This window comes from Lathamus discolor, chromosome 6 (genome assembly GCF_037157495.1).
Source record: "Lathamus discolor isolate bLatDis1 chromosome 6, bLatDis1.hap1, whole genome shotgun sequence".
NCBI lineage: Eukaryota > Metazoa > Chordata > Aves > Psittaciformes > Psittacidae > Lathamus > Lathamus discolor.
Window position 1 is genome coordinate 38,806,512 of NC_088889.1, and position 12,831 is coordinate 38,819,342.

Consider the following 12,831-nt stretch of genomic DNA (forward strand, 5'->3'; position numbering starts at 1 on the left):
CTGAATAAAATGTTAAAAAAAAAAAAAAGAAAATCTTTCTGGTATGACATTTATCTTTCAAAAAGTAAATCAAAGGAAGAAAAGGAACATCGCTTCACTCTTCCAGTTAGACAAATCTAAACAGGTAACAGTCATTCATCATTCAGATTTAAGCCAACTTTTTCAGCCAGGATGACAAATAGAAAAAGCCATATTTTTCCTTTGTTACAAAATCAGTTAGAGGCATGAAAACTCACAGTGCATTTCTAACAAATCATTGAATTCATGATTTGTATTACTTCGAATCTTGATAATACGTTTCCAAGCTTTGAATGCCTCATGTTTTGCCAGGTAATAGAACACTGTCACATAATAACAACTGCCTCAACAGGGTTTGTGGTAACATACAGGTTTGCTACGAAAGACAGGGGAGAGGGAAGAAATCTCAAAGAGCAAAATTTTATCCTCCAAAACACAGATCTCCGTGTATTACTCATACCCCACTGCCACAGCATGTGATCCCATAATATATGTAACCTCAGAGAAATACTTCCTTGAGCAGGAAAACTCACTTTAAAAGATGGCAGGCACAGATAAAATGAATAGGTTTGCCTGTTGTGCTACAGTACTGGCTGTAAAATCAGCAGCTGAACCTGCATCTCAAAACTACAACTGGGACCTAACCACAAGACCATACTGTTGGGATAAACAAAAGATGCTCTAGCAATCTATTTGCAAATATACCGGCTTTGAAAATTAATTTTCCTGGAGGGGGGTGTTTAGTTCACAAATACCTACTTTCCACACAAAAAATATGTTTAGATTTTCTTTGAATACACACAATGAAGCTGTTCTAAGCACAGATACCGCCTTAAACAAAGGAGCAGGAATCTGAAGAGATGTACCCTTATAGCAATGTCATGTTTCAGCTTATGACAGTTTAACCATGGCAGTTTCTTCTAACAAACTTTGAACTACCAGCCTTGTACTCGGCAACAAAGCCCCTGTATCTTCACCTTGCCAAAAATACATTCCTGCCTGTAATATACCTGAAACAACAAAACCAACCCAATCCCGACTTCCGTTACCAGGAAACACATTATTTTTTATGAACCCTGTTAATTCACACCTCTGAAACAGTGGTTTCTGACCAGCAATCTGCATGACTGCAGTATCGGCCATTAAAACCTGTACAGTACATATACTACAGCAGTGAATCACCCAACTAAACTCAAAATAAGAGACCTTAAACATACCCAATGTTAGGGTGGAGAGTGAGGCTTCCAAAGGCAATTTGAAATGTGAAGAAACATGTAAGCCAGTAACATTTACTTAGCTACTTAGTATAAAAGTTTGCTCCCTGTGGTAAGCTGCTGTTTAATGTCTCCAATAAGGCATTTGAATTTGTGCTTGTCCTTCAAAAATGGTGGCACATTAAATCACATTCCTTTGAAAAAACTATGGTTGGAGACTGAACAAGAACTAAAACTGATTCTCAGTTGTAGAGAAGCAGAGGCAGAGAGTACTCGTGACAAATGGACTTAAGAATCAGAGTAAGGTATTAAACTTGTTGAGGAGAGCCTGAGGAACCATCTCATTGCTTCTATTTGTGCTGAAAGAACACCCCACTTCATCCCTTGCTAGACACATTTGTTGAAGCCAGGAAGTTCAGCACTTTGTAACACAAAAGACTGTCACTACTCTGAGTTCAGATGAAAAATCCAGAAACTGACACTGTCCCAAAGTAGACCTTTCCAAGAGTTTGCTCTATATTCCAGAAAAATGGGGCATATATGGCATTTCTTACATTAAAAGAAGCTTAAATCTCATTTCCATTCCAAAATCTCCCTTGGACTACCTGGTCTGCAATATGAGCATTCTTCCTGCCAAGACAACATGGATTATAGCAGTGTTTCATATTCAGTTAATAGGCATTAACTGAGGCCTATGAGAACAATTTTGAATACAGAGCTTCTAAGGTACAGCCACCTGTAATTATGATTCACACTTTAAATGTAGGAAGACTAAGGAAATACACGTGTGCTACAGAAAACATCATAGGCATTGAGAGTAGTCTATAAAGCCACATTTATTTGCACATGTACAGAACAGCAACATGTTATCGTTTTCCATACAAAATTATATAAAAACAGTCCACTTTCATGGATAACACCATACCACTTCCAGTTGTATTAAACACATTCAGAAATCATTCTTGCACACATGTAACATTAGTATTAGGTAGTCCCAGGTAACTCCAACACTGCAATGTAATTATTCCTAGTGGTATGAAGGGATCAAATATTAGTCTGTAGCTAAAATAAAGAGAATCCTGGTTGAGAAGCAAGCTGAAGTCTTTCGTCCACTGGCCATCAAAGCAAGGAACATCATTAAACAGATTAACTGTCTCCAGAACATAGATGTACATACTACCAAAGCACCTGCAGAAGGCAGATAAGAATGGTATTCCAGACTGACTTGAGCTATCTTGGCATTGTTAACATTCTTATCTAGTCACTGCTTGCCTACAAATAGGAAAAAGTTTTATAAAACTGGAAGACGGAATTGAGCAAGAGCTTGTGATTACAGAACAAAAAAGTATAGATTCAAATCCATTATTTTCCCTTCCTACCCAGCACTGGAGAGATTGCTCCCTTTAATGGGTCTTAAGATGCCCAGTCTCACAAGGAATAGAAGGGAACAGCAAAATTTTACATTTCCTGCAATATTGCCTCCCTACATATGATCTAAAGGGGGAATTTAATTGTCAACAGGACATCGCAATTTATTTAAAATGCACATTTATTTCTACAAAAAAAAAAGTGTATGATACAGAAGTGATGGCACCTACTTAAAGATTTGCCTATTAAAATATACAGAGGATCTTAATGAGTACAGGATATTTAAAAAAAGATGCAAAGGAGTGTTAATCCTTTATTTTTACATTTTCAGGAACTTCACAATGTTTTGGTAAGTAACCTTTTACAAAATTATGTAAAAAGTACAAGAATGCCTGATAAACAGTCTGCATTTGTTTTCCAAAAGATTTTTTACAGCATGCAATTCTTAAGGCAGCCTTCTCCTCCTCCTTATAAGGAATCCTTTCACTCAAATAATCTTCTGCTGCAAAGATTACACTAAGGAAGCTTGGTCTCTTCTGTTAACGCCTTTTGTCTTTCCTGTCTGATTTACGATCTCTTTCACTCCGTGAAGTTCTCTTCCCTGACCGACTGCTTTCTGATATGGATCTCTTCCTATCAGATCTTGAACTTTTATCCTTTGAGCTTTTGGTATCTCTACTCCCACCTTTTGAAGACTTGTGACTTCTATCTACTCCTGAAGCATCCCTCCGCTTCCTGTCTGTGCTCCTTCTGCGTTTTCTATCTCTGTTATGCCCTCTTCCTCGGCTACGACTTCTACTTCCACTACTGCTAGAGCTACTGCTGCTACTGTCCCTGCTAGTACTTCCACTTGTAGTGCTGCTGCTGGTGGAACTACTACGGCTGCTAGTGCTGCCAGTGCTGGAACTACTTCCACTACTAGTACTGCTTGAAGTACTACTACTGCTACTGCTGCTGCTACTATGGCTATGAGTCTTACCAGTTTTGTTCCCTGCCCTACCCCTGCTTCTACTCCTTGTCTTACTCTTAATTTCTACACTGGGTGTCTGATTCTGCTCTGTCTGTGCCTCAACTACCTTTACAGACACCACAGTATTTTCATCCTTGTCTGCCTGGGGCTCTGTATCCTGAGTGGACTGAGACAACTGAGGTGACTGTGACAGTGGCACAGACTGTGGCTGAGACAGAGGCTCAGCCACAGGTTCTGGCTGACCTTCAGTTGCCTTCTCTTGTTTTTCTTCAGGTTCAGCTTCAATTTCTGGTTTGGTACCTTTCTCCTTCTTGGGAGAAGGCACGTTACACCCTTTTTCTGGCTGAGCATCACACTCTGGTTCCACTTCCTTGCCATTTTCATTTTCTACAGGTTCTGTACCACCTGCATCATTCATTTCAGCCACATCCTGCTCATTATCCACTGGCTGAATGTTTTCACTTTCCTCTTTTACAACTGCGACCTCTTCATGCTGACCATCCTGTTGCTTGTCATTCTCCCTCACCTCAGTAGCCTCTTCTACCTTTATCTCCATTTCATGTTTCTGTTCATCCTCTTCCTGTTCTTTCTCTGCATCACTATGCCCTGAACCTGTTTTTCCCTTGTCCTCCCCTACCTCCTCCATTTCTACATCATTGTGCTGATTACCTGTCTCCAACTCTTCCACCTGCTGAGGCATCTTACCCTCCTCCTGCTCCTTGTTCTGTTCTTGCTTCTTTTCTTCATTCTGCACCTCCTGCTGTTCTTTTTCCTTCACAGACTGTCTTCTGGGCCTGGCTTCCATTTTGTTAATCTGCTCCGCAAATTCATTTCGCCTGCTTTCAAAGAGTGCTAGGGAATAAATGCATAAATAGTAGTTTCAGATAATGTACAGACTCTGAAGTCTATGTTCCCCTTAACTATAAGATAATAAGTTATCAAATTGTTTTCACTTATAAGTACTGCATCTTTGCTCGTTCTGAATTAGCAAGCCATTCATGCATAATGAAAGATTGCTAGTTACCTTAAGAAAACAAAGCAAAGGGAATAGTGACAGCTCAGCTGAGCATCAGAACAGTAAAGCCCTAAATCTAAGCTAACAAAAAGTTTTTGACTTCACTTACATCAATCCAACCAAAAGTATATCAAAATAATAACAATTTCCTGGTATTTATATATTAACAAGGTTATACTTCCTAAGGTAAACAAAAGACAGTAAGGATCAGCAAAAAGCTCGTTAGGTATTAAGAAAGCTTAAATGATGTAAATACTCAGACGAGCTAGCTAGCTTCTCTTATCCCCCAACCCCACATGATGAAGCAGCTCCTTAACAAAAAAAGGAAATAAAATAACCAACCCAAACCAAACCACCAAATACATTCTCAGTTTGATAAAAAAGAACAGTAAGACTACCATCAACCGGAGTATTTTAAATTGTTTTCCAAAAGAAAAATATAGTCATCCTGTGAAACAGAAATGAAGACACATTAAGGCAAAAAAAAAAAAAAATTATAAAGTTTAGTGCTGTGCTTAAGAAAATGCTTCTCATATCCTCAGTAAAATCCTGCATTTTCTCAGGTCTTCAATCCATAGAATCTGCTTTTTCAAAACCTAAGTTGCTGCACTGGTATACATCTGAGCACTAAAGGTAATTAATAGAAAGGACTGTTTTAAACATATCTCTGTGATCTTGCAATACACTCCTTTTGACTTCTCTTAAGAGAATCAAAGCACATCCGACAAAAATAAGTCACTGAAAGAGTCACGTTCACTTACGATGACCACCTATGCAAGAACAGTTTGTCCTGAAATCTATGTATTTCAGCACAAGCTTAAAAGAAACTTATACAGCAAACAAAGGGAGGCAGGAACAAGGGCCTTTGTATCACAAAGGCCACTTACCATTCATCTTTTTCTGTGACTCTTCCATCAACTTCTGCGTAGCAGGACACATTCTGCCAGGTATGTAGAATAAGTGGGGTTTTGTCTTTGTTCTTATGTATTTAATTATTTTGGCATTATGTTCATTCCATTCTTCTTGCTGAGAAATAAAAGAAAATAACCCTAAGATACACAAGAACAGTTTAAACAGGAGAAAGATCAAGAGCAAAACTAAAACTCACCAACTGGGCAAGCTCAACTTTTTGCTCCAGTAACCGCAGCTCTGTCTGTTTAGCACGTCTTTCTTCAAACAGTTCTCGCCTTTCATTTTCAACTTGCTTTCTTTCTTCCTCTGCCTGCACTTCAAGTTTTTGTTCAATTTCTTGGCGTCTCTTTTGCTAAGATAAACAAAGAAATATCTTAAATATTTTTTCTAAATCAAGAAAGTGTTCTAGTTTGGGCCACTTAAAATTTTTATTTATACCACTAAAGGCATTCCTAAAGACCCATTAAGAAGCATCTCCTAAACTACAAATAATGGAAGAAAATAAAGTGTCAGTGCTTGCTGGCACCTCATTTTTTGTGGGTTAACTATAAAAATTACAGGGGCCTATTTCCGTCTGCTTTTTTATCATTCAGTTTGGATTTGAATTTTCAGTACAAGCTTCAATATGGTTTTTTTCCCCCCCAATGGCAAAAAAAAGAGAGAAAATAGATTTCATGTATTCCACTTGGAGGGGAAAAACTCAACTTGCCCAGACACAAATGAAGGACTGCAGACTGGTGTTTGTGACCAACAAAATGAATTACATTGCAAATACTTCCAGTATATTAGTTGCTAATTAGACATACTACTATAATCCAGGAATGTCCTGTTTGTATGTCCTACTCAGCCATATGCTCAGACTATACAATAGTTGTCTAATAAAGAACACATTTTAGTGCCTGAACAACTAAATAGCTATGTTGTAACACTTCTCAGGCCTCTACTTTGATTTATAGCAGCTTTTTATGTATGAAGAAAACAATGTCTACACAAATTCTCAGAAAAATGTTGCAAAAAGCAGTAACTCCTCAAAATCTTTTTATGCAAACACACTACTATAAATTAGATAAGGACTCGGTTTCTAGACCATCCTCATCAATATTTTCTTGTTCTAAAGGAAAGCAGGCAACAGAAAACTCTGGTCGTTTCTCAAGTGCTACATCACAAGATAGATAAAACAGGAGGATATCAAAATACCATATCTGAAAGTAATCAATACCAGCACTGCAAGCCAGATATGCTAACACTACACAGAAAAGGTTTTAAGGACTTTGTATTTGCTTCCACCAGACTGCTGAAAGTTGAACTTTCAAGCACTGTTTTTAATCTAAAGGTTTGTATCAACTGAATAACCCATTTAGGGCAAATGTAAACAAATACTGTACCCTTCACAATTTAAAAGGACACACTAGGAATAAAGTTACTGCCATGCTACACGCAAGTTCTTCTAAATTGCCACTACACTAAGCAAAGCCTTCACTTCAGTACAATTACATTGCCTGCTTCTAATGAACAGACTTCTTGTTATCCATGCTGGGTGGGGGAAGCCATCTGTAGTCAAACAGATAGCACGATACAACCATATGTTTGTATACTTGCTTGGTTATAATTTAAGCATCTGGAACACATCAGGGTGGGCACTGCTTCAGCAATACCGTATCACCGCCACTTACAGAAGTAGCCTATGGCCTATTAAATAGTTAACCTGATTAAATTCCATTTACTTTGAAACAATACCCAAATAAGTAAAACAAGAAGAAAAAGATAATCCACTTTGTGTTTTAAATATGGACAGCAATTAAAACAATCAGCAAAACCTTGCTTTTTCACTTCTGCAATGGTCAGAAAAAGTGCTGTGAAATTGTTAGTGACCCATTCCTGCCTCCCACCCCAACTCCACTCAACTAAACCAAACCAAAACCTACATGCACTTTTATCAATTTGTTGTACCTGCAGCCTGAGGGATTTTCATTCCTATATGAATCAGCTTAACCACACGATTTTGCTTTATTATTTACAATCTGATAAAACTAAAAATAAATACCCTTTCAGTAGCAACTGTGGACTCCTGTTTAAATTTTTGAAGAGTGCCCATCAACAAGCCAAATATACGTCGATTCCTGAATAATAAAAAAAAAAAATAAAGAAGATTGAGATTCAGTCCAGGTCCCAAGATTTTTATTTCCATACAAATCAGAGAAACTTCCTACCTCAGAGACATTTATTTTTAAAGGCTCAGTATTGCTCTATGCCAGTAGCAATAGAACACATCAACTGTGCCAACAGTCAAGGGTATAATTTACAGGACATATCATATTCTGCTTAAGAGTAAGGCACTGCTCTTATCCATAACACAGCACAGATAGCACAGGAAAAATTTTAAGCTTGCACATTTTACATCTGGAAATAATGACACTAAGGAAATGTAAAAAATTTAAAAAATGCAAAAGCAGAGAGTACTGAAGAACAACAGCTTGAATAAACACAGTGTGAGCCATCGATAAAGCAGTGAACTGGAAGGTCACTGGGCTTTCTGAAAAAAACGAACTCCCCCACCTCGCTCAGAGGCTTAAATAGAAATGGAGCCAAAGGGGAGTTAAAGTTTATCTGTCACAGTCTGCCTAACAGTATCTTCTACAAGATGCTGCACTTCAGTTCTTCAAGGAATTCACTTCTTCTGAACAAGAACTAATTGCTTGAATTTCATCTTTTCTTTCTTTACTGCAAGAGGCAGACTCTTACTTGCCTTGAAATTTTACTCATTTAAGAAAGGAAATGTTACTGTCTTTACTACCCTACTACAGTGGCACAAACCTGACATGGAAAGGTAAAGGTACTTGTATATTAAACAGTGGAAATAGAAACAAATGAAGAATTGAGACCCAGAGATTACTCAAACAGTATCTCTATATGAGTGACATCCCAGAAGACACTGAGCAAAATCAAGAGTCCAATGGATGCTGTCCTCTTAAAAAGACTCTTTACACCACAAGTCATACAGAGACCAACACTGGTTCTCATCTCCCCAAGAGACTACTGAAGGGCAAAACAGTACAACTACAATTCTGAGGGAACAAACTTTTAGTGCCTGAATCTCTAGGAAGTCCACTAAGAATTCTGAAATTCCTTCTGTGAGGAAAGCTGGAAACTGGTGATGGAAGTAACACCAGTCTGCTAGCAATGCTGCAACTATAAACAGAGCAAGCAAAGTGACTTATCTGTGCTAACTGACCTGTGGGCATTATCAGAGAACCTAGTAAGTTCCTTATTCCAGTTCTTATCCTTCTACTTATTTGACGTATGGGTTATTATTGCACCAGCAGAGTTGCAGACTGAAGCAGACAGAATCTAAGAGGTTGGACAGAGTTGCAAATTTGCTTTGCCAACACCTCTTCCCAACAGAGCTGCACTTCAGCAAGAATTTTCAGGAGCTACCCTGACACAAATAAAATATGGGGGGAGAGAGGGAGAACAATATATGTAGGAGGAATCTAAAAAGCGGGCAAAAGGACAAACTGTATACACAACGAGTCTGAAACTAACAGGAAAAAAATATGATGGAACTTGGAATGACTGCTTTAAAAAGCCAATAAACCACAACCCAACAAAACAAAAAACAAACAAAAGAAAAGCTTCCTTCAACCAACAAAATAAATGATGTACCAAGACAGCTGTAACAGTCCAAAATGTTAAATAACCACTGAAGCTATATGTCTTACTCATGGATGATCACCAGCAAAGCCCTAGCAAATGCATTCCTGTAGCTGGCTTAAGAAGTAGAACTGTCAGTTAAGTGAACAATGTGTTGCTACTGCTCGGAAGTATTTTGAGGGAGTATTTTTTTTTAAAAACCCTAAAACATCAATTTTATACCACTATGGTACATCTTCAGTACATCATACATCATATGTATCATTTCTGATACATAACAGCACATGCACAATACTTTTAAAATGTAAAACTACTTCCTATGCTAGCAGAGAAGTACCATGTTGGTGCTTAAAAGAGATTTCTGCATACCTTTGTTTTCCTTTCTCATCCATATTTTGATCTTGTATAAGGTCTCGACGTGTTCGCTCTTTGGAGGTAGCAACAACAGAAGATGGCAACGCTGGCTACAACAAATTAAAATAAACTACTTCATTACTGCTCCAGAAAAGTACGTTGCTTCCTGCACAGCTCCATTTACCATGTATTACCTTTTTAATATCGTCATCCTCTGCGTCGCTTTCTTGGCGTGATTCTCTTCTTGTCCGACGTTCTCCACCCAGCCTAAGAAAAATCATTAGCGGTCACTAGAGAACATATATTTAGGGCATCATCTGTTCTAACATGAGAAAAATACAAGTCGGAATATTTAGGCAGAAGAATCAACACTTCCAGTAAAATTCCCTCGACTGTTCCCCTGACCAGTAAGTAGCATTTTACAGACAGAATCTACTGTTGGTAAAAATCAGTGAGAGAACAGTTTTAATACAACTTGCACAATAAAGGAAGGCAGAAGAGCCCACATCACTACCATGCTTGACTTTTTAAGATACCTTTGGAATTTATTTCTTGTTTTTGATGTTTTTACTTTTCTGAATCTCTAAAATGGCTACTGGTATAAGGGGTTCATGAGACAAATTTAAATGTATCAAGATATAAAGGTTGGTGTGATTTTTCAAATGGAAATAATCTTTATGTTATGCAGCCAAATATGTACAGAACGGGGCAGAGCACTTACAACCTGAGAATTTGGATGAACTGAAGCTTTAATAAAGAACAACTAGACAGTGTATTAAATAAAAGTTATTTTCAGCTTTCATGCTCAACTTTGTGGCACAGCACTTTATACTACTGGTAGAGCTGCTTTACAGTATTCATTTTGCATTAACTCAAAAATTCAAAAGCTCTGAATTTTTCAAAAGCTTGCTTTAGTCAAGAACTACCACTGCAATGAAGTGCCCATAGAATGAAGCTCACTGTAATCAGTCGCATCTGATCTGCATCCAGATGCGAACACTCAAAATCCGAGTCTACGGTCACACTGTACGCATTCAATTTATTGAATGGGAGATCTCAGTCATAATTCAATTTGTGTCTACTGTAAAACAAATCTGGACTACAAAGCACAATATCATATAGCCAACTGTACACAAAGTAAAGAAGAAAATTCCAAGGATCTTTGTATTGCTGTATCTTTTTGTTATTGCTATAATCTTTACATTGCTATAAGGTATGAAAAAAGATTTTATCACAATCAATTACCATAATCCAGATTTATTTCCAGTAACTCTTGAATATGTAATCTCTAAAGAAGACAGTGAAAATCATCACTTATTAACAGCTACTGAATCTAAGTATTTTAATTCTACTATTATAAATTCTCATCCTGATAAAGCAAGTTCTCTGTATCAGTTTCACACCCACCTACTGGTTGCCCCTTCAAGATCCCTCTGTTTGGCTGGGGGTCCTCCTCCACTATCCGAGAATCCACGCCTAAATAGAAAATACTTGTGATCTCAGAGCAAGTTTAGCTAACTTTAGGCCCACCTTAAGCCTACATAATTAAACTGTATTTTGGCTTTATGGTCATGATATAACAATAAATACTCAGCTGTATCATCATTCACTGTTACTATTGCAATAAAGCATTTAAGCATATTGTTTGGGGACCAACTGATTTAAACTTCAATTTCTGCACTCACTTAATCAAGTAGCTACATGAGAACAAGGAGCTCCATGATGTTCAAGTGCTCATATTTGCAATAATTTAAGATGTATTGAGCCTTAACCAGCAGTTTAATATTGAAATCCAACAAAAATATCCACTACATACTCCATTGAGAAAGAACTACTGAACACAACTTGGTCTTTCCATTCTACTTGGGAGAAAGGAGGAAAAACATAAAAACGAAATAAAATAAAATAAAATAATACCCCCCCCCCCCAAATAAACCACTACTGGGTTTACCTACAAGTGTTTTAAAATTCCTGTCAACTTCAACTCTTACTATTCTCCCTGGAACAGTTATCAGTTTCTTAATTATTGAGAGACTGATTTTGAACGATTTTACAGAGACAAGGTCGCAGAACCGAGATAACACCTCCCTTAACTTTCATGTTTCCCATTATATTTCAGGCTAACAGCTGAAAGCATTAGGGAAAACCATTAGTTAAAATTTATTATAATTCAGAATAAGAAGGTACTTTACATTACAGGTGGTGACATATACCCCCAAATGCCCCACTGGCCCGCTTTGGTGCCTGCTCACTGAAACAGCAGTACACTAAGCAACGGGATAAGAGGAGAAACGCAGAACAGCCCGGTGCAAAGACAGCAAAGCAATACCAGGGCAAAGGGTGGCGCAAACCCCACCGCATGCTTGTGCAGCTCCTTACCTTAGCAATAAGCTCCCACGCCCCCTACCTCCACCAGGGCCTGTGATGGCTAACAGTCTGTTTTGAGGGGGCCTGCAAGAGACACCGGATGCTGTTAGCGGTACCTGCCCGGCCTCCCTCCCATGCCGCGCCGCAGGGCGCCTCTTCAGGGCGCTGCAGCTCGCCCAGCCAGAGGCGCCCGCGGCCATCACCGTCCCCCCCCGCTTATGTCCCCGCCACGACAGACGGACACCGCCAGCCAAGCCAGCCCCCGCCGTGCTGCGCCGGAGAAGCGGGCACGGCCCGGAGCAGCGTAGGGGGGTCTGGCGGAGTGTGCGGGCAGCCCCTCGTCACGCACCCGCCGCACGCCTCCCCCCATCTCCGGGACACCAGCACGCAGCCCCGCGGCTCCCCTCGCCTCAGCCCCCGTCCCGTCCCGTCCCGGCCGCACCTCGCTCCCCGCCTCACCTCACATCATTGGGGTCCCTGCCCGTGAGCTTGCGGATGTTCTCGTCGACGTGCCTGAGGCTCTCCTTGGCCTTCTCCAGCTGCTCCTGGAGCGCGCGCACCGCAACCGCCATCCCGCCTGCCGCGCGGCCTACACGGGGCCGAGCGCAAGGCACCGCTGGGTAAGCGAGAGGAGAGACTCCGCCCACGCGCGGCCCGCCTGGCGGCCCACCACTCCGGCCGCCGCGGGCTAGGACGCCGCAGCCAATAGGCGCTCAGCAGCACTCCTCCGACCGCCAATAATCGGGCACCGGAGGAAAGGGCACGTCCCGCGGAAAACGCTCCCTGGTGGCGCTGACCAATCACAGGGTCCAGAAGCAGACTGGCACCCCAGCCCACCAACTAGAGGAAACCTCTGCCCGCCAGCTCCACAAATCACCACGGGTGCTGCCGGAGTGACGTCGCTGAGAGCTATAAGCATTCACGTTCGTCATTTGCCTGCAGCCCAATCAGAAAGCCACTTC

The 12,831-nt window shown here is 40.1% G+C and overlaps 1 protein-coding gene across 1 annotated transcript; it reads right to left on the reverse strand.

Moving 5' to 3' along the window:
- Window positions 1-2,050: 2,050 nt before the first annotated feature.
- Window positions 2,051-12,506, reverse strand: PNN (pinin, desmosome associated protein). Its single transcript, XM_065686185.1, has 9 exons — window positions 12,329-12,506; window positions 11,882-11,953; window positions 10,910-10,978; window positions 9,697-9,769; window positions 9,518-9,612; window positions 7,542-7,617; window positions 5,694-5,849; window positions 5,473-5,611; window positions 2,051-4,422 (listed from the first exon to the last, which is right to left on the reverse strand). The coding sequence occupies exons 1-9, from the start codon at window positions 12,439-12,441 to the stop codon at window positions 3,140-3,142; spliced, it is 2,076 nt and encodes a 691-aa protein (XP_065542257.1). The 5' UTR covers window positions 12,442-12,506; the 3' UTR covers window positions 2,051-3,139.
- Between the last annotated feature and the right edge of the window lie 325 nt (window positions 12,507-12,831).